Source organism: Propithecus coquereli, unplaced genomic scaffold, assembly GCF_000956105.1.
Source record: "Propithecus coquereli isolate 6110/MARCELLA unplaced genomic scaffold, Pcoq_1.0 Scaffold422, whole genome shotgun sequence".
In the NCBI taxonomy this organism is placed as follows: domain Eukaryota; kingdom Metazoa; phylum Chordata; class Mammalia; order Primates; family Indriidae; genus Propithecus; species Propithecus coquereli.
In genome coordinates this window covers 91,115-118,421 of record NW_012149975.1, presented here as the reverse complement: position 1 = coordinate 118,421, position 27,307 = coordinate 91,115, and the positions used below count along the sequence as shown (strand labels likewise).

The following is a 27,307-nucleotide window of genomic DNA, read 5'->3' as shown; positions in this document are numbered from 1 at the left end:
GGGCATGGTGGCACATGCCTGTAGTCCCAGCTACTTGGGAGGCTGAGGCAGAAGGATCACTTGAGCCCAGGAGTTTGAGGTTGCTGTGAGCTAGCCTGACGCCACAGCACTCTAGCCGGGGCAACAGAGCAAGACTCTGTCTCAACAACAACAACAAAAAACCAATTTTATCAATCAGGTGTGCCCAGGAGCTAAAATGCCTTCCTACCCATTTTCCCCTCTTCAATTCTCCCAGTATAAGTCCTCTACGAGCCAAGATGTAACTGTAGTTTCATCAAGATTGAACTTACTATAGTTTATATTCTCCTTATTAACAGCCTAAACTTGGAAAAAACATTTTTTTTTGCTTTAAATAACACTCCTTAAACTAAGGTTCAATAGGTCTAAGGTCCTATAAAAGGCTTTAGAAATAGGTCTGAATTAAATCACACTATGTTACATTTACCATATGACCCAGCAATCCCTCTCCAAGAGAAAACACGTTTCCATCAAGATTTATACTATAATGTTCACAGAAGCTCTATCAGTAATAACACAAACCAGAAACAACTCAAATGCCCCTCAACAGGTGAATGGGTAAACAAATTGTACAATGAATTACTACTCAGCAATAAAGAGGAACAAGCGGTTGATACACGTAACTTGGATGAATCCCAAAAACATTATACCAAGTGAAAGAAATGAGGCGCAAAAAATAAATCTTATATACTACTTAGAGCACATATTGTAGAATTTATAAAAATTTTTAAGAAAGGCAAAACCACAGTGACAGAAAGCAGATCAGTGCCTGCCAGGGGAGAGGAGTGGAGGAAGGAGATTGACTATAAAGGGAACACAGGGTGCTGGAAATGTTTTATATCAGGGTGGTGGTGGTGTTACATGACTATATACTTTTGCCAAAACTCATCAAATTGTACACTTAAAATGAGCAAATTTTATTATATATATAAATTACATCTCAATTTTTTAAAAATTATACTATATTAAAAACTCATTTTGTGGCCAACTAGTCAGGGATATAACTTTTTGACTAACCTCTTCAGGGAGCATATTGGTATTTCTGTGTAGCTGAAGTGTGAAGGCAGCTGAGATTATAAGCATAAAGACATGCCAGCCGTGGTGGCTCATGCCTGTAATCCTAGCACTCTGGGAGGCCGAGGTGGGCGGATCATTTGAGCTCAGGAGTTCGAGACCAGCCTGAGCAAGAGCGAGACCCCGTCTCTACTAAAAATAGAAAGAAATTAGCTGGACAACTAAAAATATAGAAAAAAAAAATTAGCCGGGCATGGTGGCGCAGGCCTGTAGTCCCAGCTACCAGGGAGGCTGAAGTAGGAGGATCGCTTGAGCCCAGGAGTTTGTGGTTGCTGTGAGCTAGGCTGACACCATGGCACTGTAGCCCCGGCAACAGAGCGAAACTCTGTCTCAAAAAAAAAAAGAATAAAGACATAATAGAGAGTTGTATCCAAATAATTATTTTTCTAACATTGTGCCTCTACTTGCCTATGCTTGGAGAAACCCACACTGTTAATACTTACTTTGCACACTTCTTCCTGTACTGTCGTTCAATGCCTTCAGGCCTGCACAGAAAATGGAAGTTAAAAAATAGAAAGATACGAACAAATCTCATAACCTATCAACCTCATTTCTTCAAATGCTGAAAGGGCCTTTCCAAAGTTTTCATTTCATAGATCAACTGGTTAAATATTCCTTTTTCCCTTCAGCAAACACTTACCTAATATGGGCCAGGTATCATCTCCCTGACAAGAGGAGAGGAGGAACAGTATAGTAGTTATAGACACAGTAACAATAGTAGTTGTAGTAATAACAGCAGCAACCACTTACACAGTTTTTACTATGTGCCAGGAGCTATTCTAAAGTGTATCTATATTAACTCATTTAATTCTCACAACAACCCTGTGAGGCACGTCACATTACTTATTCCCACTTCACAGACAAGGGAACCTAAGAACAAAGAATTACATCATGTGCCTAAGGTCACAGAGCTAGGAACAGAGGAGGCTGAATTCAAGCTCAAGAGCCCACATGACACTGCCTTAGATAACCAACTCATAGGGACAAGGACTCAATTCTACCCACTTTCCTAATAGAAACCTGGGACTCATCTTCGATTCTTCTCTTTCCCACATCTACTTCTTCAGCAAATCCTGTGAATTTTATCTCCAAAAAAAGATCTTGAACCCATCTTATTTTCTCCACTTTCCTCTCACCGTCTTGGCCTAACCACCAGTATCAACTTCCTGGACTACAGTAACAGCTTCCTGACTGGTCTGATTTCCCCTCCCTCTGTGCATTTCGATTTTTTAATAGGTAACATATAACACAGTATATATAAGAGTATAAAATGAAAAGTAAATATCTTCGTCATTTGTCCTCCAGCCACCCAGTTCCCTTCCCCAGAGGTAAATACTGTTTCTGGTTTCTATTGTTCATCCTAGAGACAGTTGATGCATATACAAACAAAGAACTCTGATTGGTACACAAAGAAAATACTTTCTTCCTTTTTTAGACAAATGTACCATTTACACTGTTCTCTACTTTTTTGTTCACTTAAAAATATTTCTTGGATAATATATATATACATGCATATATATACACATATATGATCCTTCCATATCTATAGATAAAGAGCGATTTCATTCTTTACGAGGGCTGCACTGTATTTTGTATGGATGAACCAAAATGTCTTTTACCTATTGGATAAATTCCTAGAAGTGTGCACAATTTAAATCCTGGTATTGCAGATACAGTCAAATTTCTGTCTATAGAAGTTGAACCAATTTGTACTCCTACCACCAACATATTAAAGAGTTCCTGTTTCCCTACAGTCTCACCAACACTGAATGTCATTAAACTGCATCACTATCATTTTCACATGTGAAAAATGGGATCTCATAATTTGTATTTCTTTTTTTAAGAGTGAAGTTATAAATCTTTTCATAAATTTAATAGTCATTTGCATTTTCCTTTTTTTAACTGTTAGTTCATATCCTTTGGCTACTAAGTTACCTTTTTATTTTATATTAAGGTGACCCACAAATATTAAAGGGCCTTGAAAATATTTCTTTTCCAGTTTGACTTTTTCCATCATATGGAAATTTGAGATTTTTCTGTGGTCAAAGCAATCTTCTTTTTTTGTATGCAATAACTTATAAAACGTGTTAACAAATAACCTGATTTTATAAAGGGCAATGGACCTGAATAGACATTTCTCCAAAGAAGACATACAAATGGCCAAGAAGTATATATGAAAAGGTATTCAACATCACTAATCATCGGGGAAAAGCAAATCAAAACCACAACGAAACCTCACTCCAGGTAAAATGACTATTAAAAAGACAAAAATATTGACAAGGATGTGAAGAAAAGGGAACCTTTATACGCTCCTCATAGGAATGTAAATTAGTACAGCCATTATGGAAAACAGTACGGAGTTTCCTCAAAAAATTAAAAATAAAACTACCGTGTGATCCAGCAATCCCACTTCTTAGTATATATATCCAAAGGAAATGAAATCAGTATCTCAAAGAGATACCTGCACTCCTATCTATGTTCATTGCAGCATTATTCACAATAGCGAAGATATGTAAACAATCTAAATGTCCCTAAGTGGATAAATGGATAAAACTGTACAATTTGATGTTCTGATATACATATACATTGTGAAATGATCACCACAATTTAAGCTAAATAACTAATCCATCACCTCACATAGTTACCATTTTCTTTGTGGGTGTGTGCCCACATGCACCCATGCGGTAAGAACACTTAAGATCTACCCTCTTAACAAATTTAAAGAGTACAATATAGTATTGTTAACTATAGTCACCATGCTGTACATTAGATCTCTAAAACTTTTTCATGTTACAGAACAGAAACTTTATATCCATTGAACAACTTCCTATTTCCCCCGACCTCTCGCCCTTGGCAACCATCATTCTACTCTCCACTTCTATGAATTTGACTATTTTAGATTCCACAAATAAGTGAGATCATGAAATATTTGTCTTTCTGTGTCTGGCTTATTTCACTTAACATAATGTCCTCCACGTTCGTCCATGTTATCACAAATGGCAGGATTTCGTTCTTTTTTAAGGCTGAATAATGTTCCTGTGTGTGTGTGCTTTTATATAATAACAAAGCCACTCCCACAGTAACAAACCTACTCCTGTGATAGTGATACTAATCCATTCACCAGAGAAGAGACCTCATTAATCCATTAATCCATTCATGAGGGCAGAGGGATTAAGTTTCCAACACATGAACCCTGGCCAACAAGGGAGCACACTGGGTGGACTCTTGGAAAGACTGTCCATGATTAGAGCAGTGGCTATGACAACAACGGGAGAAGTTTACCATGGCTTGTCGGTAAACTCTAAGAGCTATGGCCCAACAGAGTCACTTGGCCAGAGGCCACCAGCCTGGCACTACATGGCCCTAAGGCTAGGCCTAAAGCTGGCTTACCTTCAGGATCAGGCTGGTTGGATTTTGGGGTTTCTACTCCAGTCTAGAGCCATCCAGCAGTTTTCTGGCCTAGAGGTAAGAGCATCTGCCTTACAGTGCCATAGGAGCCCCTGGCCTAGTTGTGTTGTTAGATTATTTCCTGTATTAACTGAATAATATTAATACACATTAACTTAATATATAAGATACTATTATATATGTAATTATACATAAATGTATATAATATATAATAAATATTTTAGTGATCCCAAAGATTGTCAGTTGATAATTTTCAAAATCAGAAACCTAAATAATGAGGGAAGATAAAGCACAAGAGAATGAATTAGACTTAGATAGGGCATGTTATTTATAAACCTTCCTATATACCATAATGGAATTTTTCCCCCAGATGTTTCCTGGAGGGCTTTCCTTTGCAAATTTCATAAAGTGCTCCCAGTTGTACCTTACATACAACCAAGTTTCTCTTCAGTTGTTCAATTTTAAATGCCCAGTTGTCCTAATGGTGCTTGATGCCTGATTTGCTACTGAAAGTCACCTAGCGGTAGTTTCTAATTCTTTTCCATTAGTGTGGGCTAACAACGGTTTGGTTTCTTAAATTAAACATAGCTAGATGTCAGCCTGTAGCTTTTTCTGGTCAACACTAGAATATAAGTTCCATAAGGGCAGGGTTCTTTGCTTGTTTACTGGTTATACTGGGTTGGATAGTGTCCCATTAAAAATTCATTCCTTCTAGGAACCTCGGAATGTGACCTTATTTGGAAACAGAGTTGTTGTATATATAACTGGTTAAGATGAGGTCGTACTGGAGTAGGATGGGCCCTTAATCCTATATGACTGGTGTCCTTATAAGAAGAGGAGTAGGGAGACAGGGAGAATGCCATGCGACAATGCAGGCAGCAATTGAAGTGATGCATTTATAAGCCAAGGAATACCAAGAATTGCTGGCAAACACCAGAAGCTAGTGAAGGTCAAGGAAGGGTCCTCCCCTAGAACCTTCAGAGAGAGCATAGCCCTACCAACACCCTGATTTCAAACTTCTAGGCTCTAGAACTATGAGGCAATTAATTTCTGTTGTTTTAAGCCACCTAGTTCGTTCTTTTACTATGGCAGCTCTAGCAAATTAATATACTGGTATAGTTCAGGCTTCTAGCACAGTACTTGGCACATAGTAGGAGCTCAGTAAATGAAACATTTGCAGAATGAATGGTTGGGCTTTTTTATTTCCTAGGATGGACCTCTCTGTGGCATCTGACACCCATTGGTGCCACCCCCTCACCCCCACACACACTTCTTGAAACTCTCCTCTCGTTTTCCACATCACTGGTTCTTCTGGTTCTATTCCAATTCTTTTGTCTGCCTTTTAAATCTTCCATCCTCTCTTCTTGCTCCACACTCTATGTAATTTTATCCCTTCTCAGGTTTCAATTCCCAATATATACAAAGGACTCCCAAATCTAAAACAGATCTAACCATATCACTCCCCTGCTTATAAAATGGAGATGGCTCTTCATTGCCTACAGATAAAGTCCAGACTTATCCACTTTAGCATTTTACTCTGTCCTCACCCCAGTAGGCATGAATGCCTTCTTGTAAAGTAGCCTGTGCTCCAGCCACAAAGGACTATTCACATTTCTCAAGCACACCATATTTGATACTTTTAATGTTTCCATATTCCCTCCACCTGGAATGCTTCTCATCCCCTTCATCTAACTGGTGAAATCCTAGTCCAGGCCAAACACAAAAACCATCATCGTGTGCCTTTCCTGACCACTATTCAAGCAGAAAGGCCCACTAACATCTGTCTTCTCATAGCCTTTTCTTCACAACACCAGTATTTCTTCCTATCACAATGGTAGACCATTTCCTCACTGAGCCACAAGCTCTTTGATGGTAAAGATCATACCTTATTCGTCCTCACAGATCCAGTACCTAGCCCAGTGCCTGGCACCTGGTATGCTCCAAAAGATTACAGGTTGAATAAACTCATTCAAACCTGTAATTTGTAACCAAATTACAGCTATCAAAGAGCAATGGAATCATATCTCAGCACCATTTCAACAAAACACAATAAAGATACTGCTGCATTAACTTAAGTTGGAAAACTACCACAAATGTCAAAGTACTGGGCCCAACTAGATGATGTGTTCAACACTAGATGGGATATTTATATTCTTCAGAAATAGACCCCAACACAATAGGGAAATCGTAGACAGAGAGTATCAACCTCTTACCTCCGAAGATACATTGTCTCCTCATCTTCGGTGTTACAAAACTTGTGGGCGTGTTTGGCAGCATCAATCACACGGGACCGGTCCCGGGGCCTCATGGGCAATTTCTCTAACTGACAGTCTGAAGGAATGCAGAAAGACTGTCACTAGAGTCACTGCAAAATATCCTGAGCCAATCAGAAGTTTTCAGTGGGGCCCTTTGCGCTATAATTTTCTACTACAACTACTATGCTTATTGAAACCTATTATTGAATTTTCCAACTAAAAATGACATGCGGTCAGGAGACTATAACTACCTTAGTGATTTGGCAAATTACTTCCTCCTTCAGGGAATTTTTCTGTATTTGAAAGATGTGTGGATTATATTACTTCAAAAGTCCTTCCCAGCACAGCGATTCAGTTTCTACAAGTATTTCTGAGATCATAGGACACTTGGTTTGTGTTATAATGCATTAGAATCAGAAGAGACAATCAAGCATCCTGGAATGAGGAGGGCATTGGGGAAAGTGGATATGTGCTAAGAAAAGGAGAGAGAAGGTAGGTAATATGATATGTAGTATGCAAATGACCCATCCTAGTTGGAGGGGTTTTAATCTGAGAACAGTGAAAACATAATACAGGAAACAAATTAGGTATAGTTATAAAGCAGACTGAATACTCATAAAATGCAAATTAAGTACCTAAAGGATCACAGAGAAAGCCAAGTGGTCAGAGTGATTAGAGATTAACAGAGGAGGTGGAGAGAGGCACTAGAGAACACTGGGCAGTTTACACGTTAGCTCATTTACTCTTCCTACTAAACGGCTAAAGTAGACATTTATTATTCCTATTTTAAAGATGAGAAAATTGAGGCTTAGACAGGGCAAGAGATCTACCATGCACCTAATAAGAAGCAGAACAAGAATTCAGACCCAACTCTAAGTGATTCAAAAGCTCATGCTCTTTCCACCACATCTTCTTACCAAGAAGTCATTTATTCAATAAATATGTGGGGGCCCTCTATGTACAAGGCACTGTCCTAACACTATGCTGGGAATTCAGCAAAGAACAAAGTAGACAAAGTCCCTGCACTGATGAAGCTTACGTTCTAGCAGAAGAGGCGGAATATTTTAAAATAATAATTATATAATATGATCTTGGGAAATAACGTATGTTAATAAAAAAAAATTAGGCAGGGTAAGAGGATAAACGGTCATCTCAGGTAGTGATAAGTGCTACTAGGAAAAATTAGGCAGGGTAAGAGGACAAAGAGCAACAGGGATGCTATTTTAGATAAGGTAGTCAGGGAAGAGTTCTCTAAGGAAGTGACAATTTGGCAGACCTGAATGAAGTAAGGAAACATTGAGGGAAAAGTTTTTGGGGCAGAAGAAATACCAATTCCACCCTCTTCTCACTACTGCACTTGACTAGTCTTAAAAAAAAAAAAAAGAAACAAAGAAAGAAAGAAATACCAATTCCAAAGGCCCTGGGGGGCAGGAACATTTTTGACATGATGGAGAGAAAAAGCAAGAAGGCCACTGTGGCTGGAGTACAGTGAGCAAGGGGAAGACTGTTAGGAGATGAAGTCTGAGAGGTAGCTAGAGGCCTGATCATGTAGGGTCTTGGTATGGACTTTGATTTTATTCTCAGTGTTACACAAAACCACCGGTTTTGAACAGGACTCCGGCTGCTGTCTGGAAAACAGATCAGTGGGGAAAAAGAATGGACACAGGGAGAGCAAGAGATTATGGTGCCAATCCAGACGAGAGATGATGTGGTGGCTTGGACTAGAGTAGCAGAAATGGAAGTGGTAAAAAGTAGTCATATCCTGCACAGATTTTCAAGGAAGCACCTGCAGGATTTGTTGATGGACTGGACAGATGTAAGGTATGTGAGAGAGAGAATCAAGAATGATTCCAGGGTTTTGGTTTAATATTGGATGAATAGTGGTACCACTGACTGTAACAGGGAAGACTATCAGAGGAACAGTTGGAGAGCAGGGTGTAGGGGATCATGAACTCAATTTTGAACAAGAAACATTTGAGAGGCCCATTAGACATTCAAGTGGAGAATGTTAAGTAGGCAATTGGAGTTTGAGGAGAGGTGCAGGTTAAAGATGAACATCTGGGAGTTATCGACATATAGGTGGTAAAGCTTGAGAATGATTGAGATCACCTGGAGTGTGAGTATAGCATGAGAACAAGTGACAGTACTGAGCTCTAGGGCTTTGGAATGTCTAAAAGCCCGAGAGAGAAAAGGGAGCCAGGCAAGAAGGGCCAAAATCTGAGGTAGGAGGAATATCAGAAGAGTGTGGAGTCTCAGAGGGAAATGAAGAACGTGTTTCAAGAAGAATGGAGTGATCATCTCAAATGCCACTGAGAGGAGAATTCAAATAAACATTGACAATTGGTCACTGGAACTAGTAACATGGAGTTCAGTTAGTAACCTTGACAAATATGGTGTTTAGATGATGAGGTGAGAAGGAAAGCCTGCCCGAAGTGAGGTCAAGAGGGAATGAGGTAATATGCTGAAATAAAAAAGAAAAAAAAAAAAGAGGGAAAGAGAAGTGAGGATGCAGAGACAGCCAATATAGGCAACTCTATTGAGAAGTTTTGCAATAAAAGCAGCAACGAAATGGGGTTATAGTTGGAGGGGAATACAGAATCAAGGGAGGGTTTTATTTTCGCTTGTTCTAAGATGAGAGCTATTACAGCATCTTTGCAGCCAGCAGAAAAGTTATAAAGTTTCTAGAGACGGTAGTTTTTGAAGACAGTGGGTTGAGAGAGAGAGACAATGTATCTTTTTCAGAAGGGCTCCTTGAGCTTTGAGGGAGGTCTGCATGCAGTTACAAGGTTAAACAGAAAACAGAAAAAAAAAAGCCTTAGGGAGGGGCGGAGATGTGTAGGGAGGATTTCGACAAAAAGGGAAAGCCCACCAATCTTCAATGAGAAGTGACTCCCACGTAGCAGCCAGACGAAATTCACCCTCAGGAACCTGAAGCCTGGAACCTAGTAGACGTCCCCCACCTCCCGACTACTCACCCAGCACCAGGACCATCTGGCCGCACAAACAGTAGTACACATGGAGGGGCTTCTCGCCGTCGTCATATTCCTCCCGGTCCCGGGTGTCGGAGCAGACTACAGACCGGGACACTACTTTCGGCATAATTCAGAGGAACGGCCTGAAAACCCCACCCCAAGGAAGAGGATCGCGCAGAAATGACGTCATATGCGCGCCTTGCTCCTTTTCTCCTCTGCAACGCTGGTCACGTGTTGGTAGCAGGCGTGTAAATTTCCGGGCGGTCCCATCAGGCTAAGATGCACGGGGGCTCGTCTGGAGCCGCCCAAAACTTACTTTGCCTTGGCTAAGTTCGCTGGGACTGATTTAGTTGTGACACCCTCAATATTATTTAAATTATTTATTTATATTTCTATACATGCATACATATATGTGTATGCATATATGTGTATATATACATATGAATATGTAAAACCAGATATAACAAAGGACTGTACATATTACATATACGTAATACAGATTTCAGGTGTGTCTCTAAATATCTTGATTTTAATGGCAGTATTCAGAATGAGTACCTAATGAAGTAAAGGAACCTTTTTTTGTTTAGTTGATATAATTTACATAACGTAAACTTCACCCTTTTAAAGTATATAATTGGGTGGTTTTTAGTATATTCACAAAGTTATGCAACCATCACCACTATCTAATTTCCCGAACATTTTCATAATCTCAAAAAGAAATCCTATATCCATTAGTAGTCACACTTCCCCTCCTTCCCAGCCCCTGGCAACCACTAATCTACTTCTTGTCTCTATGGATTTGTCTATTCTGGACATTTCATATAAACGGAATCATACAATATGTGGCCACTTATCTGACTTCTTTCACTTAGCATAATGTTTTCAAGGTTCATCCATATTGTAATATTTCATTCCTTTTTATGGCTGAATAATATTTCATAATACGGATATACCACATTTTGTTTAGCCATTTAGCAGTTGATGGACATTTGGCCTGTTTCCACTTTTTGGCTATTATAGATAATGCTGCTACGAATGTTCGTGTACAAGTTTCTGGGAGGACATATATTTTCAATTTTATTGTATGTATACCTAGAAGTGGAATTGCTTAGTCATATGGTAAGTCTATGTTTAACCTTTTAAGGAACTACCAGCGTGTTTTTTAAAGTGGCTGCACAATTTTACATTCCCACCGGCAATGTATGAGGGTTCTGATTGCTCCACATTCTTGTCAATAATTGTTTTTGTCTGTCTTTTTTTATTATAGCCAACTTAGTGGGTATGAAGTGGTATCTCATTGTGGGTTTTTAAAATTTTTTTATTGAAATCACAGAAAAGAAGGTATCATTGTAGTTTTGATTTACATTTCCCTGATGGCTAAAGATGTCGAGCATCCTTTCATGTGCTTATTGGCCATGTATATATCTTCTTTGGAGGAATGGTCATTCAAATCCTTTGCCCATTTTTAATTATGTTATTTGTCATTTTATTGTTGAGTTGTAAAAGTTCTTTATATATTCTGGACACTAGACCCTAATCATGTGAGTGACTTGCAAGCATGGAAATCTCAATAATCCTGTCTGCCGTAGGTATAAGGGAACATCTTTTACCATTCTTTCCCTGACCCAGAAATTCTCCCAGAATTCTCTTTGTGGAGGACAAGAGCCTGGGTAATTCACAATAAGGACCTTGAGATAGTTTACATTGGCTAACTTCAATAATCCAAGTGATGGGACCAAAATAGTGGATTTTTGACAGAGACCTTACTGAAGACAGCAGGAGCTTGTGACTAGAAAATTGACAGTTTGGCTGGAAGAAGTGTAGTGTTCAAAATACACAAGACATAAACCAATGAGCATTTAAAGCAGTCTACCAGCTCTTGAATAAACATGAATTAAGTAAAGTATAAAAGAAATATCAATTTAAGTCTTAGAGAATCACAATGTTTCTTCCTTAGGTCTTAGTCCAATGTCATCCCTATGATTATATGTTATTCAATATTTATCGATCTATTATGTGTCAGGCATTTTGCTATACACAGATCATATAGTGATCAATTATACATAGTCTTACTCCTCATGTGACTTAGTTTAGTATGGGGGTGGGCAAACTTTTTCTGTAAAGGGCTAGAGAATAAATATTTTAGGCTATGAGGGCCAACACGCAAAATCAAGAATATTGTGTAGGTACTTATATAATAACAGAAAAAAAATTCCACAAACATTTTATTGACAAAATTCAAAACGTAATATTAATAATTGAGTATAATTCTTTTGTAGTACAGGTCTACTAGTGAGAAGAATGGCATTCTTTTATGGAGGGGGATACTATTTCATGTAATTGGGGCTCAAAAGGAATGTTTCCTATCATCAAAATGAGATGCAAATTTCATCTGTTAAAGCTTATCTTTAATGAGATTTTATGTATTTCATCTTTGAAAATTTTTTTCCACACAGATAAGTACTGCCATATACTGATATCAATCAACAAGCATATGATTTTAATTGAGAATATTCATCTCTTAGAAGGCATTTATAGAATTCTATTAAATTCTTCTCTTGATATTTGCCTTTTAGCATGCCATTACAATGCAGATTAATCATTTCCAATTGAAGTTTAGGTGGAAGCTCCTCAATTGCACAGTTAAATTGATTTGATTTGATTTGATTTGATTTACTTATTTTTATTTATTTATTTTTTGTAGAGATAGGGTTTCACTCTTGCTCAGGCTGGTCTCAAACTCCTGACCTCAAGCAATCCTCCCACCTTGGCATACCAAAATGCCAGGATTACAGGAATGAGCCACCATGCCTGGCCCCCATTTATTTTTAATTTTTTTTGTAGTGATTTTGAAATACAGAAGTTTCCTTTGCACTTGCATCAAGGTCCATAAAATGCTGCTAGAATGGTAATTTGAGCTCAGGAAATATATCCACTGCAAATTTGTGTGGGAATGCAAATCTCGATTTTTGTTTTAACTTTTGACTCCACAAGAAGCGATTAACGGAACTTGACATTGCTTGTGATCCAAACAATGTTAGTTGTCATTAAATGTACTGCAGTATAAGTTTCACATATAAGCACTGTTTTGCCTTGTAATTTGGGGTTAAATTCGTTAAGAAACATTATCAAAGTCTATAGGAAAAGCTAATTTCAAAAACCATTCAGTGTTCGATAATAGTGGTTGAGGGTGGTTCTTCTCATTTAGAAAATTTTCAATCTCAGCCCTCAACTCAATAGAGTCTCAATAAAATTTTACCACTGCTAAGCCATTAAATTGCTGTTGGTAGGACAAGTCATAAATATTCAACTTCTATTTCTGAAAAAAATCATGGAACTGATGATGTATGTTTTAGTCCACGAGAGTGAAGGAAATTCACTGTTGATACTACTGGTTCAATAACACAAGATAGATTCAAATATTTTCCTGCAAAGTACCTTCTGTTTGATATAATACAATGAATAACCATAGGATTTAAACAAATTACATTTTCACAAGCTTTGGACATTTGTATAACTGAGCCTTTTTCTACTCCATAGGTATTTGTAGTGCATCTTAGCAGACTCTACTTCAGGCTATATTGAATTAGTGTTTTCTTGACTTCTTTGAAAATAGTCTCATGTGCAGTTGTTCCACACAGACTATACACACAGGCTAATTCTTCAGTCACTTTAAATTCAGCATTGACTCCTTGAGTAAACAACAACAACTAAGCAGTATTGGTAAATATCAGTCAACTCATCAAGAGCCAAGAAGACCAGTGAAATCATTTGCTTTGTTTTTTAATTGGCTAGTGATGTTGCTTCCAATGTCCTCAACTCTGAGCCATGGTTCTTGCTGAACGGCTGATAGTCTTAAACAAGTTTATTTTTCTTGAGCATATTTTTTTTTAACTTCTGCAACCAAACATGATTAATTAACACACCATCAGTGAATGGCTTTCCTTGATAGGCTAACAAATGAGCCACTCAGAAACTTACTTTGGCTACAGGCTCATTTTCATTTCTTATTTTTGTGAAGACTCCTGCTATGATAAGACATTCTATTTTAAATTTTCTAATTTTGCTAACCATTGCTCTCCTAGGAGTCGGGAGTATCGTAATGAGTGCTTAGTCTGGTAATGTTGATGTACATTGTAATTTTTTAGCAATGCTACAGTGTCATTGTGTAATGCTTTGACATCTGATTCCATACCAAGTAATCCCCACTCCACCATGCCTTAAAAGCATGACATTCAAAGTCCACTTTTATTCTCTTGTTTTGACATGATAGATATGCACTTGTATGTAATTTTTTTAAAATGCCACAGTAGATACATGTGGCACTCAAAACACTGTGGGTTATGCTACATCACTGCCATTTGTAAGGCACAGAGCAGCAGTACGATGACAGCACCACACACAGTCTCTGTCACACTACTCAATTCTGCCAGCGTAGCACAAGAGCAGCCACAGACCATACAGTAGGCCCTCCACATCTGCGGATGCAGCACCCACAGATACAGAGGGCTGACTGCAAGAGTTGAGCATCCACGGATTTTGGTATCCAAGAGGGGTCCTGGAACCATCCCTGTTGGATACCAATGGATGACTGTACATAAATGAAAGAGCATGGCTGTGTCCCAGTGAAACCTTATCGATGCACATTGAAATTTGAATTTCATGTAATTTTTATGTGTATGAAATATTAACAAATATTCTTCTTTTTATTTTTTTCAACCATTTAAAAATATAAAAAAAACAGCCAGGCAGGTGGCTGATGTCTGTAATACCAGCTACTCGGGAGGCTGATGTGGGAGGATCACTTGAACCCAGAAGTTCTCGACTAGCCAGGGCAACATAGTGAGACCATGTCCTTACAAAAAAATAGAAAAATTAGCCAGGCATGGTGGCACATTCCCATAGTCCTAGCTATTCGGGAGGCTGAGGAAGGAGAATCGCTTGAGCCCAGGAGTTCAAGGCTGCAGTGAGCGATGATCACACTACTGCACTTCAGGCTGGGTGACAGAGCAAGACCCTGTCTCTGAATAAATAAATAATTCCACCTCAAATTGTGCAAGAGAGAAAGAAAGAAAGAAAAAATATAGAGGGGCTTGCAGGCCATAGAAGAAAGGTGGCAGCCTGGACTCGATTGTAGTCCGCTGATCCCTGGTCTGGTGGATGTGGCTGGTTTGACTGAATTCCCATTTACAGCATTGTAGCCATGTGTATCAGTTTCATATTACCACTGTAACAAATTACGACAAATTTAGTGGCTTAAGACAACACAAATTTGCTGTTCTCCAGTAAACCAACCTCACTGGTCTAAAGTCAAGGTGTCAGCAGGACACCTTGCTTCTGGAGGCTCCAGGGGAGGATCCATTCATTGCCAACATCCCTTGGCTCCCTGGCTGATGACTGCATCACTCCAATCTCTGCTTCTGTTGTTACATGGCCTTCTCTCTGAACTCTGACTCCTACTTCATCTGCTCTCATAAGGACCGCTGTGATTCCTTCAGACCCACCTGTTTAATCCAGGATAATTTCCCCACCTCAACATTCTTAATTTAACCACATCTGCAAAGTCTCTTTTGCCATATAAGGTAACATATTCACAGGTTTCAGAGATTAGGACTTGGAGATCTGAGGGGGGGGGGGGTGTGTACTAACTACCATACCATGCTTTTGTTTTCTTTCATTCAGTGATTCAGCAGGTAGTGAAACCTTATGTTTAAGGCTCTAATTTCTCCATTTCTCTAAACTTTAATATTCTTTCCTTCTCTCCTCCTCTCTCCCCTGTTATGTCCTAGGGGGTGAAGATAAACAACATACTATTACTTGTGTTGCCAAGAGCACACTGTGACAATTGTTACTTCCTCTAAGTGATTCCCTTGACTTATCTTCTGAGATTACTGAAGTCAAGAAAGACCATTTGGTTTTATTTTCTGTTGTTTCTTTGTTGCCATTTGTACTAAATTTTATCAATAGAAGTGGAAACCGCAGAAAAATCAAATTCTGTTGCCTTCACCGGATAACAGAAATACAAACTCACAGCTTCATAAGACAAGAAATGATAGTTTATTTGGTCTGTTCCCCTAACCCAAAATAGTTCAGGAAAATCAGAATCTGTTCTGCATTTAGAAATCTTCATGAACGAAATTCCACAATTTCCCTAGTCGTATATTCCCATATTTCACAGTCCTCCCTTTTAGGAGAATTCTCAAATCCTTGTCTATGGACAATTTGGAATTTCTTATGTTCCTGGGGTTTGTCAAGACCTGTGAAAATGCACACCTGCATTGCTAACAAGCTTTTATTTCAATTGAAAAGGACTTCTGGTTTCTTGACCCTCGCTCTCGGGTGGGGGTGGTGCTTGGCTGTGAAGAGGGTATTTCTTCAAGACGTCAAGGTGTGAAGAGGGTGGAAGAAATGCTTGGCCAAACTGTGCTATAGTTAGTATATTCTAGCCTGATAATCGTCTGTGCTGGAAAACAATCTTCTGTATTGCTGCTTGCTATGACAACGCTGCTTCTGATGAGAAATGTGGGGGCACGGTGTTCCTGCAATGCAGTTCCATTCTGCAGTCAAAGAATGCTCTTCCCATACAGGTGCCACAGGGCTTCCAACCCGCTTTTGGTCATGCTCCTGAGATTTCTTGATTATGTGGTCCAAAGAAGGAAGAGAAAAGGGGTTTCAAAAAACAGAGACGCCTACAACAAACTCAGATATGTCTATATCCTACCATGAATTTCAGACTTTTTTTTTTTTTTAAGAGACAGGGTCTCTTGCTCTGTTGCCCAGACTGGAGTGCAGTGGTGCAATCATAGCTTACTCTAACCTTGAACTCCTGGACTCAAGGGATCCTCCCACCTCAGCCTCCCAAGTAGCTGGGACTACACGTGTGTGCCACCATGCCCAGTTAATTTTTTAATTAAATATTTTTTTTGTAGCAACGGGGCCTTGATATGTTGCCCAGGCTGGTCTCGAACTCCTGGGCTTAAGTGATCCTCCCACCTTGGCCTCCCAAAGTGCTGGGATCACAGACATGAGCCACTGCACCCAGCCTGAATTTCAGACATTTATATCCAGTAGCAGGAGCTTCCCCATCCCTTTCATACTCTCCAGTGCAGTACATGCTGCTTCTCAATAGGATATTTTCAATACATCTCTCTCATGCTCTACACCTATAAAAGCTGCCTATCAAGGCTAAATTCCTCATCCTTGCATTTAAGGGCAAATATTTCACTTCCATCATCCTCACTTTTCGAACCTGAAGTCTCATCATTCTTCAGCAAAGAACCTTTTCATTAGCCAAGCTAATCTGCCCACTATCCCCAGAATATGGTTTAACTCCATGCCTTTGTGCCATTGCCCTCATATAAACTGTTTGACTTCTTCTCTCTCAAGCCTTGCTTTCATCTCTTTTGAAACAAAATTGAAATAGACTCATTTCAGGAAACTTGTCTTGACCCTATCAGAATGATGATTTCCTTTGCCATGCAATCCCTCAGTATTTTTTTTTGTTTTGTTTTTTGTTTTAATTTAGATGGGGGTCTCACTCTTGCTCAGGCTGCTCTGGAATTCCTGAACTCAAGTGATCCTCCCATCTCGGTTTCCCAAAATGCTAGGATTACAGGTGTGAGCCACCAAGCCCAGCCAACCTCAGTGTTTATTGATTCACATACTTCTACAGGTCGAGAATCCCAAATCTGAAAATCCAAATTCCAAAATGCTCCAAAATCTGAAACTTTGTGGGTGCTGACATGATGCTCAAAAGACATATAATGCGAATATTCCAAAATCCAAAAAAAAAAAAAAAAAACCTGAAATCCAAAACAGTTCTGGTCCCAAGCATTTTGGTTTTTTAAATTTTTTTACTAGTTAATAATGCTGAAGGTCCCAAGCATTTTGGATTAGGGACCAACCTTTGGGTAATGGCACTCAACCTGTACTATGTATCCTGTTGTTGCTATGGTAGGCAGAATTCTAAGATGCCATTCTCCCCCAAGATTCCTGGCCCCTGGTGTATACACACACCATCTCCCAGCTATTAAATCAAACCCTAGTCTAGGTTCTGCTGTGAAGAAATTTAGCAGACATAATTAGCGTTCCAGATTAGATGATTTTAAGAGAGGGAGGTTATCTAGGGTGGACCTGACCTAATCAGACAAGCCTTTAAAATAGACTGTGCTCTTCCTGAAAAAGAAGAGATTCAGAGAGTGAGAGGGATTTTGTGCGAGAGAAATTCTCTGTTGCTGACTTCGAAGATGAAGTAAGTTATGTGGCAAGGAAATGGGTGACCTCTGGGAGCTGAGCAAGGTCCCCAGTTGGCAGCTAGCGAGGAAATAGGGACCTCAGTCCTACAACTGCAAGGAACTGGACTTGGCCAAGAACTTGTGGTAATTTGCTAAGCAGTGATAGAAAACTGATGAGCTTGCTTTTATAGATCTAGCTTTTGTTGATTTCATATGTGTGTGTTAGTAGACTGCAAGTACTTGGGTGAGAGGAAAATGATTTTTTAAAAAAATTTTGTACCCTCTTCCCACCACAGCCATAATGTGATGCTATTAGGGAGACTTGCCTTAATTGACATGTTGGAGTTAATGGGAGATATAAATCCTTTGCCATGAAGGTGCCTGTTGTTAAGCAGCAACTAGAATCACTACCGTATCAAGTGCCTCCTGCCTCCCACGTTAGAAACAAACCCCTGCGCATCTGATATCTTCTGGACATCTTCACGTGGATGTCTCACAAGTCCCATGAGCTCAATAAGTCCTGCCCAAAATTTCCTCTCCCAAATTTGTCCCTCTCCCTCTATTCCCTAATTCTGTTAATGGCACGTTCAAATCCCCCTTTATCTTGGGGTTTAGAGCTTCAGCCATTGTTGACTCCTTCCCTCAATCTTGTCCCCACATTCAATCTGTTTCCAAGTCCTCTCCATTTACCCCCTCCTCTCCTTTATTGTCACTGCCTGGTTCAGTATCTCACACCTTGAATACTGCAAGAGTCTCTCCTAGCTGCTCTCCTGGGACCAATCTCTGATCAGCACAGCTCTAATGATGTCACTTTCCTGCTAAAACACCTTCCAAGGAATCCATTAGCTTGGCATTTAAAACTCTTCATGACTTAAACCAAACTTACCTTTCTCATATTTTCAGTAAATCTTAAGTGTGTATTTTGCCTACCTTCTAAGTTATTTTGGGTTGACCTTTAAAAATTTCTGCTTTAAAACTGTTATTGCTTTTGCAGGTCCTCGTACTAACTGTGACTCTTCCCTGCAACCTACAGCTTTTCCACGTGCATCTTACCGTTACTTTTACTTCAGACCCACTGCCCTTCCAATTCTCCACAGTCGGATATTCTCATACCTTGGACTCTTCTGAACATATAGTAGCCACTTGGCTTGTTGAACTGCCAAGGGGAAATGTGGTTCCAGAGCCAAATTGTGAGTGCCCAGAGCTTTACATACAAACAAACAACCCTATTCTGTTTGCCTTAGGCATTCATTCCCTCCCCCAGGACACATAAACACCATTTTATTCTGTTTTGGGGTGATCATTGGCCTAAATGTTGGGATCCGAATCCTGCACATTCGTGCCGTAGAAAAGGGACTCACAGCCCCCTTTCATAGTCAAGCCCGATTTAGTCTTTTGATTTTCAGTGATTTTAATCAGTCGCCTCCCTCCCCCTACCCAGTCTCCTCTGTCCGCAGGGGGTGTGCGCCCTAGAGTTCCCGCTTTTCGAGAACCGGTTTTGCCTCCGCCCACTCCTTCTTCCCCTAGTTTGAGACTTCCAAACTTCTTCCCCACCCCCACCCCGCCACTCCTCTCCTGTCCCCTGCCATAGTGCGCGCTTTAATAAATGATGTGGTCTCAAAAGAAAAACCGAAAGAAAAAAAGCGAGGAGAAAAAAAAAAAAAACTAAAAAGAAAAAAAGCAGAAAACTTCCCGGGGTTTGTCTTAGAATTGGCAAGTGGAGCTGGACCCTGTTCCTCCACTAAACCCTCAGGAATCGTAGGCTTTCGTTTGCCCCGCGGCTCGCCTGTCACCCCCGGAGCCGCACGGCACCACTCCCTGCCTGCCGCTGGGGTTTAATGACATAAGCAACTTTGGTCCCCCCCCCACCCGGCCCCGTCTTGGTACGGCCTGTCCGGCGTTCGCGTTCCACCCCCCTCTTTCCTTTCAGGTTGGTTCAGCCCCGGTCTACTCCGGGGTGGTGCTCAGCCGGCGCCAGACCGACCCTCGACTTCGGAGAGGCAGTGCCGTTCCTCTGGGTGCTTCCTCCTCACCTTCTTCGGCTTCTTCAGCCTCCTCGGCCTCTTTACCCGCCGCAGGAACCCGAGACCCCGGTGTATGCCCCACCCCTGACCCCGCTAGAGATATGTCCACCCCGGCTCGGCGGCGCCTCATGAGGGACTTCAAGAGGTAAAGCGACAGGGACCGCCGAGGCCGGGGGCTGCCAGCCGGGGCACAGGGCGGGTCCCGAGGCTGCCCGGGTAGGGTGGGGTGGGGGCAGCCGGGAGCGGACACGAGTGCCGGACTTGGGGGACCCTGTCTGTCTCTCTGAAGGTTGCAGGAGGATCCTCCAGCTGGAGTCAGCGGGGCTCCGTCGGAGAACAACATAATGGTGTGGAACGCGGTCATTTTCGGGTGAGTCTGCTTTCCGGGCGGTGGCGAGAGATGGGGGCCACCAGCCGGCTCAGTGTGTCCTCCGGGCTGGGCCGCTTGTGAAGGCGGAGGGTGAAAGGGAACATGTTTGGGTCTGGCTGGGCCTAGGCGCCTCCCCGGAGCCTGTGCCTCGATTAGCTCAGTTCCCGCTGCCAGGGGAACCGTTTGGGGTGCTAGGGGGGCGGGGCGGGGAGTGGTAACGGTTAGGCGCGGCGGCCTGCGCTGTGTTTCTGAGCCCCAAACATCTATTGGTCGTGGCTTTCCGATCCTGGCAACAGTGGTTGACCAGAGGTGGAGATGGCAGAGCTTGGACTAGCTATCTCCTAAAATGAACTGGGGAGAAGGGAGCCCCTTAAGCGGGAACTGACTATTTTCCTCTGTTTTGCAGGCCTGAAGGGACCCCGTTTGAGGATGGTAAGAGAGAGTTTCTTTACCACCTTTAAGGATCCTGATCATCTGGGCAAAGGGTTCCCGGTTATCCTGGAAGTGTCTCCTGCTTAGGAACCTGCTTCTGCCTATAGCCTATAAAGGCTTGAGTATAATCCAGTGTGTGGCAGCTTGTTCTGGATATTGTCTACTTGTCTAGAACCACACCTTTTTATTTTTGCTTTCCCCTTTTAAAAAAAAAATCTGGGTAAGGCAGGCACTTTTTAAAAGGAGCAATCATAGCACTGATGTTAAGGATTTTTGAGGTTTGGGCTGTGATTCTGCTAAATTCAGCCACCACCCCCTCCCCCCCCATCAAGATACTGAGTTAGTATGAACCCAACCAGTTGCTGACAGTCAGCAAAGACCCCAGAAACCATCTGGTTCAGAATTCTACTGCAAGGGCAGAAACAGCAGGTGCTTAATATGTATTTGTTGGATGTTGAATGGATGCAAGAATCCCTTGCACACAACTATCTGACATTCTACAATCTGATATTGAATGCTTGTTAGCCTCACATGGTCTTAAATGTTTCATTGGAGTACAGTGTTATTTCTTATTTTTAAATGAATTTACAGTGTGTGCTTTCATCAAGACTTTATGAGCAGTAATCTCAGAGCAGCTTCAGAATTGAGGTTAGCCTTAACGTACCCTCTTGACCAGTGTGTCCAACTTACTTGAAGGTACTACATGTACCAATGGGTACATCATTTTTAATTGATTTAGGATTAACTTTTAAAAACATGTGTTAATTGCTTTTTAAAAACTGTTTTTAGATAATTACAAATTCATGTACAATTGCAAGAAATAATACAGACAGACTTGTATACCCTTCACCCAGTCCCCCCACAACCAATTTGGTAATATCGTGAATGACTATACTACCATATCACAACCAGGATATTGACATTGATAGTTTTATATGCACTCAGTTTTGTGTATGTGTGTGTGTGTGTGTGTGTGTGTGTGTGTTTAGTTAATTGTTTTTTGAAAGTTTAATACATTTTGAAGATGATTAAAAGTATTTCAACTCATGAAATTCTTTAATATTTGAAGTATTTTAAAAAAAGAAAGGGATCTTTCTGTTATTTTTTTCTCAATGTTATATCTTCCCTCAGTCACATAGAATTTTATACACACACACACACACACACACACACACACACACACACAAACACACCTCTTAGTTTGAAGGTGGGAACAAAAACATTTCTGTAAACTACTTAATACATACGTATGTTGCCAAGTCGGAATCTTTTTTGATGCTACCAGTCCCCAAAATGTTGTGAGGTAAGTCACTATCAAGTAAGTCTATAATTTGTCTCAAATACTCAGATTTCCCTAGGAAACTGGACAGTCACCTGAATATTTTAGCTTCCTTTCTACCTTCACCCCCAGGTAAATGTCATTGCTCTTCAGGGCTGCCATAAAAAGAAATGGCAGCAGGAGAGAGTGATTCTGAGGACATACTACTTTGGTGCAGTTAATCATTTGAACTGATCCATATCAAGGGCTAGCTAGACTCAATTTTCCTCTGCTAGATTGGTGCTAGTTTTTTATACCTATGCTTTATGTGCAGATTAACTGTGTATTTGCTTTTTAGCTCTAGGAGGCTTTGTTTTCATTGGCTTCTTTTTCCCTCATTTTACTCCAACTGCTTCATGTTGGGCACGGCTTTATTAATAGTACATCACTTTGCTAGGGATTGGCTACTTAAATATTTCAAGGGTGCTTCTCATGTTTTAAGTGGTATGAATTGAAAAGGTACTTATGGAATCCATTATTTATCTGGACTGTCCCCTTTAACATTACTGGCTCTGCTTTTGATGGTGTGTATCTCCATCCAGGCATTACTGAATTACTCAGGCTAAATGACAGTACCTTTTTGTGATTCATTCTGTTGAACAGTCTGCTACCCATGGATGCTTCCTCAGATGTCTAGAACACTGTGGCTACAAAAAATAATTTTGACCATTTTTGAATACTCCTTATTTACATTTGGAGAACTTCCAGTTAGGGAAGAGACTGATTAGGGTTAAATGACATAGTTGATTTGGCTGTTTCCAATGTATTATATAAATCGAGAGCCTCCACACTACTTTTGCCTCTTCCTTGTAAACCATTTGTGGTGGAAGTTTTGGGACAGCCAGGCCCTAGCTAAAGAGATGAAATCTTAAGGAAAGGAACCCTTAAGGGTATTTTGATTTCACTTCACACACTTGAAGCAAGAGGAATATGTTCTCAAGGGCTTATACTACCAGAACACTGGGAGGAAATACTTCCTCATCAAAATATATTGGTATATATGCTGAATACAAAGGTTATGGACTATAATATTCTTCATCATGTTATCTAAAAATTAATGGTAATAGTAAGGTACTAGTATGTCCTTTTCATAATAGATGTGTCCTTTAGAATTTGGTTGTAAATGTTTTCTTTTTAAAAATGAATCTCCTAAAGTCCACCAAGGGTGTTCTTAAGGTAAAGATATCTTATGCTGAAGAGTTTTGGGTAAAAATCAGATTTTCAGTCATCAAAAAAATTATTATTTTTTAAAGAGATAGGGTCTCTCTATGTTGCCCAAGTTGGTCTTGAATTTGTGAATGCCTATAGGCAGAACATACACTCTCTATCTAGTTCAGCCATATCACTCCTTATTGCCATATACCAGCCATTTAACACATTTACATAATTTCCCTGGTCTCTGTGTATAGATGGATTAATTGATACTTTCCTAAATGTTTTGGCCACCTCAGGAAGATGAACAAAATCAGTATATATTGTATACAGCAATGGTGAGGCTTAAATTTTCAGTTATTTTATAGCTTAGCCTTCTAAATATTCAGAGGGTAAGCTCTAGTCTCAAATTGCATAATGCTAATTCTAAGATTTTTAATTTCCTTAACATTTGTTTTAGATCTCAGAAATTACATTGAGGGTTGGTTGTACTAAAGAGGTTCTGATTGTTTAATGTAGCTTAAAGTAAAAAAAAATGCTCTTTTTAATGTGTACCTTGAATAAGATTTATGTAAGTCTTAATTTATACTCAAGTAGACATAAACAGGTTGCTTCACCTCTCAAGATATTAAATGAGCTGTTTTAAAAGACTTTCGATTAACTTCTTTGGTAGCTAGGTAACTTCTGGGCAAGCATTAGGCAGAAAGCTCAAGTCAAAGAATTTGTAAACCACCAACATAGGTACTCAACTTGCATTTAACTGTATTTGATGTAGGCTGGAACGAAAATACTGTTTAATGTCTGAATTAATTGTGTATTTCTTACTGATAGTGAAGTTTGGATTTTTGGTTTTTGCCTCCTTTAGCTTTGTCTACAGATGTGAAACTTTAGACTTATTATAGGTAAAATAATTGCTCATATTTATGGCACACTTACTTTGTGACACTGTGCATATTTCCCTCATTTAAATCTCACAACAGTGTTGCTGTGTGGTGAGTACTATTTTAATCTCATTTTACAGATGAGAAACTTGAGGTTTTAGTCAAGTTGAGCACCTTCCCCAAGGTTTCACAGATAGCAAGTAGCAAAACGAGGAGTTGAGCCCAGACCTGACTGCAAAGCTCGTGCTCTTGCCCACTATGCTCTGCTGTTTTGCTTATGCCTTCCCTATGTATTGCTTTACAACCTTTAGATATCATATTTAATGATGGTTTTAAGATAGGTGAGATCTCCGTGTGCTATTAAATTGGCCCAGTTTTAGAGCAATGCCTTGATAAATCGCTTACCTATAATTTAATCAGATTTCAACATTGATCCGAGTGCATTTACACTTGGGATACATAGGGAAGCTCAACGCTTTGAACTCTCTAACACATTCCCACTTTTTCTTGCATATTATAGGGTCAATAATACTGAAAAGGAAGAACTATACTTTCTTCCTCAGAGAGAGGAAGATTTATGACCAGGACCTGGTCATATAATATGCTGCATTTTAAATTATTCTGAAACTTTGGGACACATATTCATATCAAGGGCAGCTTTGTTAGCAAATTGTTCCCTATGAGCTTGCTAGTAGGAAACAAACATTTTAGTATTGTTATGTCACAGACCTAGCAGTAGTACTCTTTTTTTTTTCCTTAGGCAGTGATAAACTTATTAGTGGGAATAAAAAGGAAATAAATTGCTAACTCTGAAGGAACTAGTAATAATTATACTCTATCTGAACTATGGTCTATTATATTAGAATAAGTTATTAAATGGAGTGGAACACACATCACCTTACCCAGATAGTAACTGATTCCTTTAAGTTTACTTAAAGAGATTTCAGTCAGGAAAAAACATTGCCCAGTTGTTTTCTTCAATTTATTTAACAAACATAATTTAAAATAACATTTTGAATCTCCCTAAATCACAACATCCTACAATTCTTAAGGAAGATCCACTGTCTGTGCCTTATAAATTAGTCTATAGTCTGGTATGTTTTGGGGCCTCCTGCTACTTTAGGTTGACACATATTCAAGAAAAATAATTTCATTTCAACAGTAGTGCAAACGAACATCCTTAGAAAGATAAATTTGCTGGAGACATGAACGCAACCAAATGTGATTTTAAACTTATTTCTGCCATCAGTTCTCTCCATAAGTGTGAATAACTGAGTTGATTTTATAGTGAAGTACTTTATGAGTCATACTTAAGGGTTTTTGAGAGGCACTAGGAAGTTTTTTCTGGCTTAAGTTCAATTAACTTTTCATTATAGAGTCGCTATTACATGAAAAACCAGTTAACACTTTTATACTTATTCTCTTCTATTTTAAAAATAACTTGATTATGGATTTGTATTTCTAGCATTGGTTTTTGAACCTTTGTGCTTTCATTTCTAGTCCATTTAAAAATCACTGGAGAGTTTAAGATGGTAGCTGACTAAAATAGGCCTTTGAGGTCTTTTGGTCTTCTAAAGGAAGAAGGCCAAATTTCAGGCTGAGTTTCTTGTCATTTTATTTTAAGGATGTTTTCAAAATGTACAGTGGCTAAAGTTACTCAGCAGACAGTAATTTTGAGTCTATAATGGCTGTCTTTAAGTTTAGGGGACAATAATGGCAAAAGAAAAAAATGAATCATCTTTGAGTAGTTCTTAGAGAGATTCCTAGAGAGATGTTTCTTACCTGGTGTCTCTTTCCTCTCTATCCTGTATCTTTGCATTATTTAATACTTGAAGAAACCCATGTAGCATTAAAAACAAAGTGATAAATACATTTTCTTAAACCTTTCTTTTCTAACTACAGGAACATTTAAGCTTACAATAGAATTCACTGAAGAATATCCGAATAAACCACCTACAGTTAGATTTGTTTCTAAGATGTTTCATCCAAATGGCAAGTATCACTTTTAGTACAATATTTTAAACTATTACAATGTTTATTATGGAGTATTCCACATTTCTGTTTTCTTGCCTGTAGTGCCTGAGTACTTGTTTAGGCAGCTTGCTGCTTCCTGAAAATATGGTGATCTATTGCCATCTTGATTTATAGTCCTAGAACTGAAGCAGTGAAGGTACTTTCCCTTTGTTTGGAGTCTAAGAGCCTCCTGATTTTGATGATCTTTGTCATTTACTTATTAAACAAAAATCAGGATACTCTATAGGTTTACTTTTAATACTAGGCCAGATTGGGGTGGTCTTTTGTTGTAATTATTTTCACTAGCATTTAAAACAGTAGTTTTCAACTCTGGATGCATATCAGAATTACCATGGAACAGTTAATACAGATGCCCTGGCCCCATTCCAGACCTACTGAATATGATTCTGTTGCTGAAGGCTGGGCATACAGTGTATTAGAAAAGCACCACAGGTGATTCTAACTTACCATTTTGCTATTTTTTTAAATAGTAGTAATCCTAGAACAGCTTACCTTTTATTTAGGTCAATGAAGTATTTTTCAGGGTATTAGATATTTTTATCTTTATGCCAAAATGAAACCTTGTGAACTCTGAGCTATCTATTGTTATTTCAGATAGGAGATATAGTTTACAAATTTGGTGGGATGAATTTCCCACAGGTCTATGGATAGCTAGAGACCCAGTTAGAAAATGTGTATGATTTCCCAGATAATAGGGCAGCCTTTTTAGAAGAATGAGCTCTAAGTATCTTCCAGTTTTATATGGATCACATTTGAACATTCTCAGATCATCCTGATTATTTCACTAGTGATGATTATGACTCATCTTTTTAGGCAGTTAACTGGGAAGCAGCCTAGGAATCTTTAAACTTAAAAAGTAAAGTATTCTTGACAAATTTTGTTTTGACTATAATGTTAAAACCTTAGTGGTCTTATGTTTAACATACCTACTTCTATGCTCTTAGTCTATGCAGATGGTAGTATATGTCTGGACATACTTCAGAATCGTTGGAGTCCAACTTATGATGTGTCTTCCATTTTAACATCCATACAGGTGAATTTTTCTTTAATGTGACTATGACTTTTAATATGTTTATATTAGCAATTGAATTGTTTTTGAAGGTCATAATAGACTTTAATTTTGGGCCAAAGCTTA

At 39.4% G+C, this 27,307-nt stretch overlaps 2 protein-coding genes across 2 annotated transcripts in view; one reads left to right on the top strand and one right to left on the bottom strand.

The window, feature by feature from the left end:
• Nucleotides 1-9,909, bottom strand: part of LOC105817739 (chromosome unknown open reading frame, human CXorf56) — a 13,940-nt gene extending 4,031 nt beyond the window's left edge. The window contains exons 1-3 of the mRNA XM_012653522.1: nt 9,731-9,909; nt 6,714-6,831; nt 1,535-1,577 (exon numbers count right to left, since the gene is read on the bottom strand). Coding sequence (XP_012508976.1) covers nt 1,535-1,577; nt 6,714-6,831; nt 9,731-9,854 — 285 coding nt within the window. The 5' untranslated portion in view covers nt 9,855-9,909. The remainder of the gene's footprint in view (nt 1-1,534; nt 1,578-6,713; nt 6,832-9,730) is intronic.
• A 9,941-nt stretch (nt 9,910-19,850) lies between these two features.
• UBE2A (ubiquitin-conjugating enzyme E2A) overlaps nt 19,851-27,307 on the top strand; it is a 7,935-nt gene continuing 478 nt past the window's right edge. The window contains exons 1-5 of the mRNA XM_012653541.1: nt 19,851-20,130; nt 20,275-20,355; nt 20,762-20,787; nt 26,041-26,130; nt 27,117-27,205. Of these exons, the coding sequence (XP_012508995.1) occupies nt 20,087-20,130; nt 20,275-20,355; nt 20,762-20,787; nt 26,041-26,130; nt 27,117-27,205 (330 nt within the window). The 5' untranslated portion in view covers nt 19,851-20,086. The remainder of the gene's footprint in view (nt 20,131-20,274; nt 20,356-20,761; nt 20,788-26,040; nt 26,131-27,116; nt 27,206-27,307) is intronic.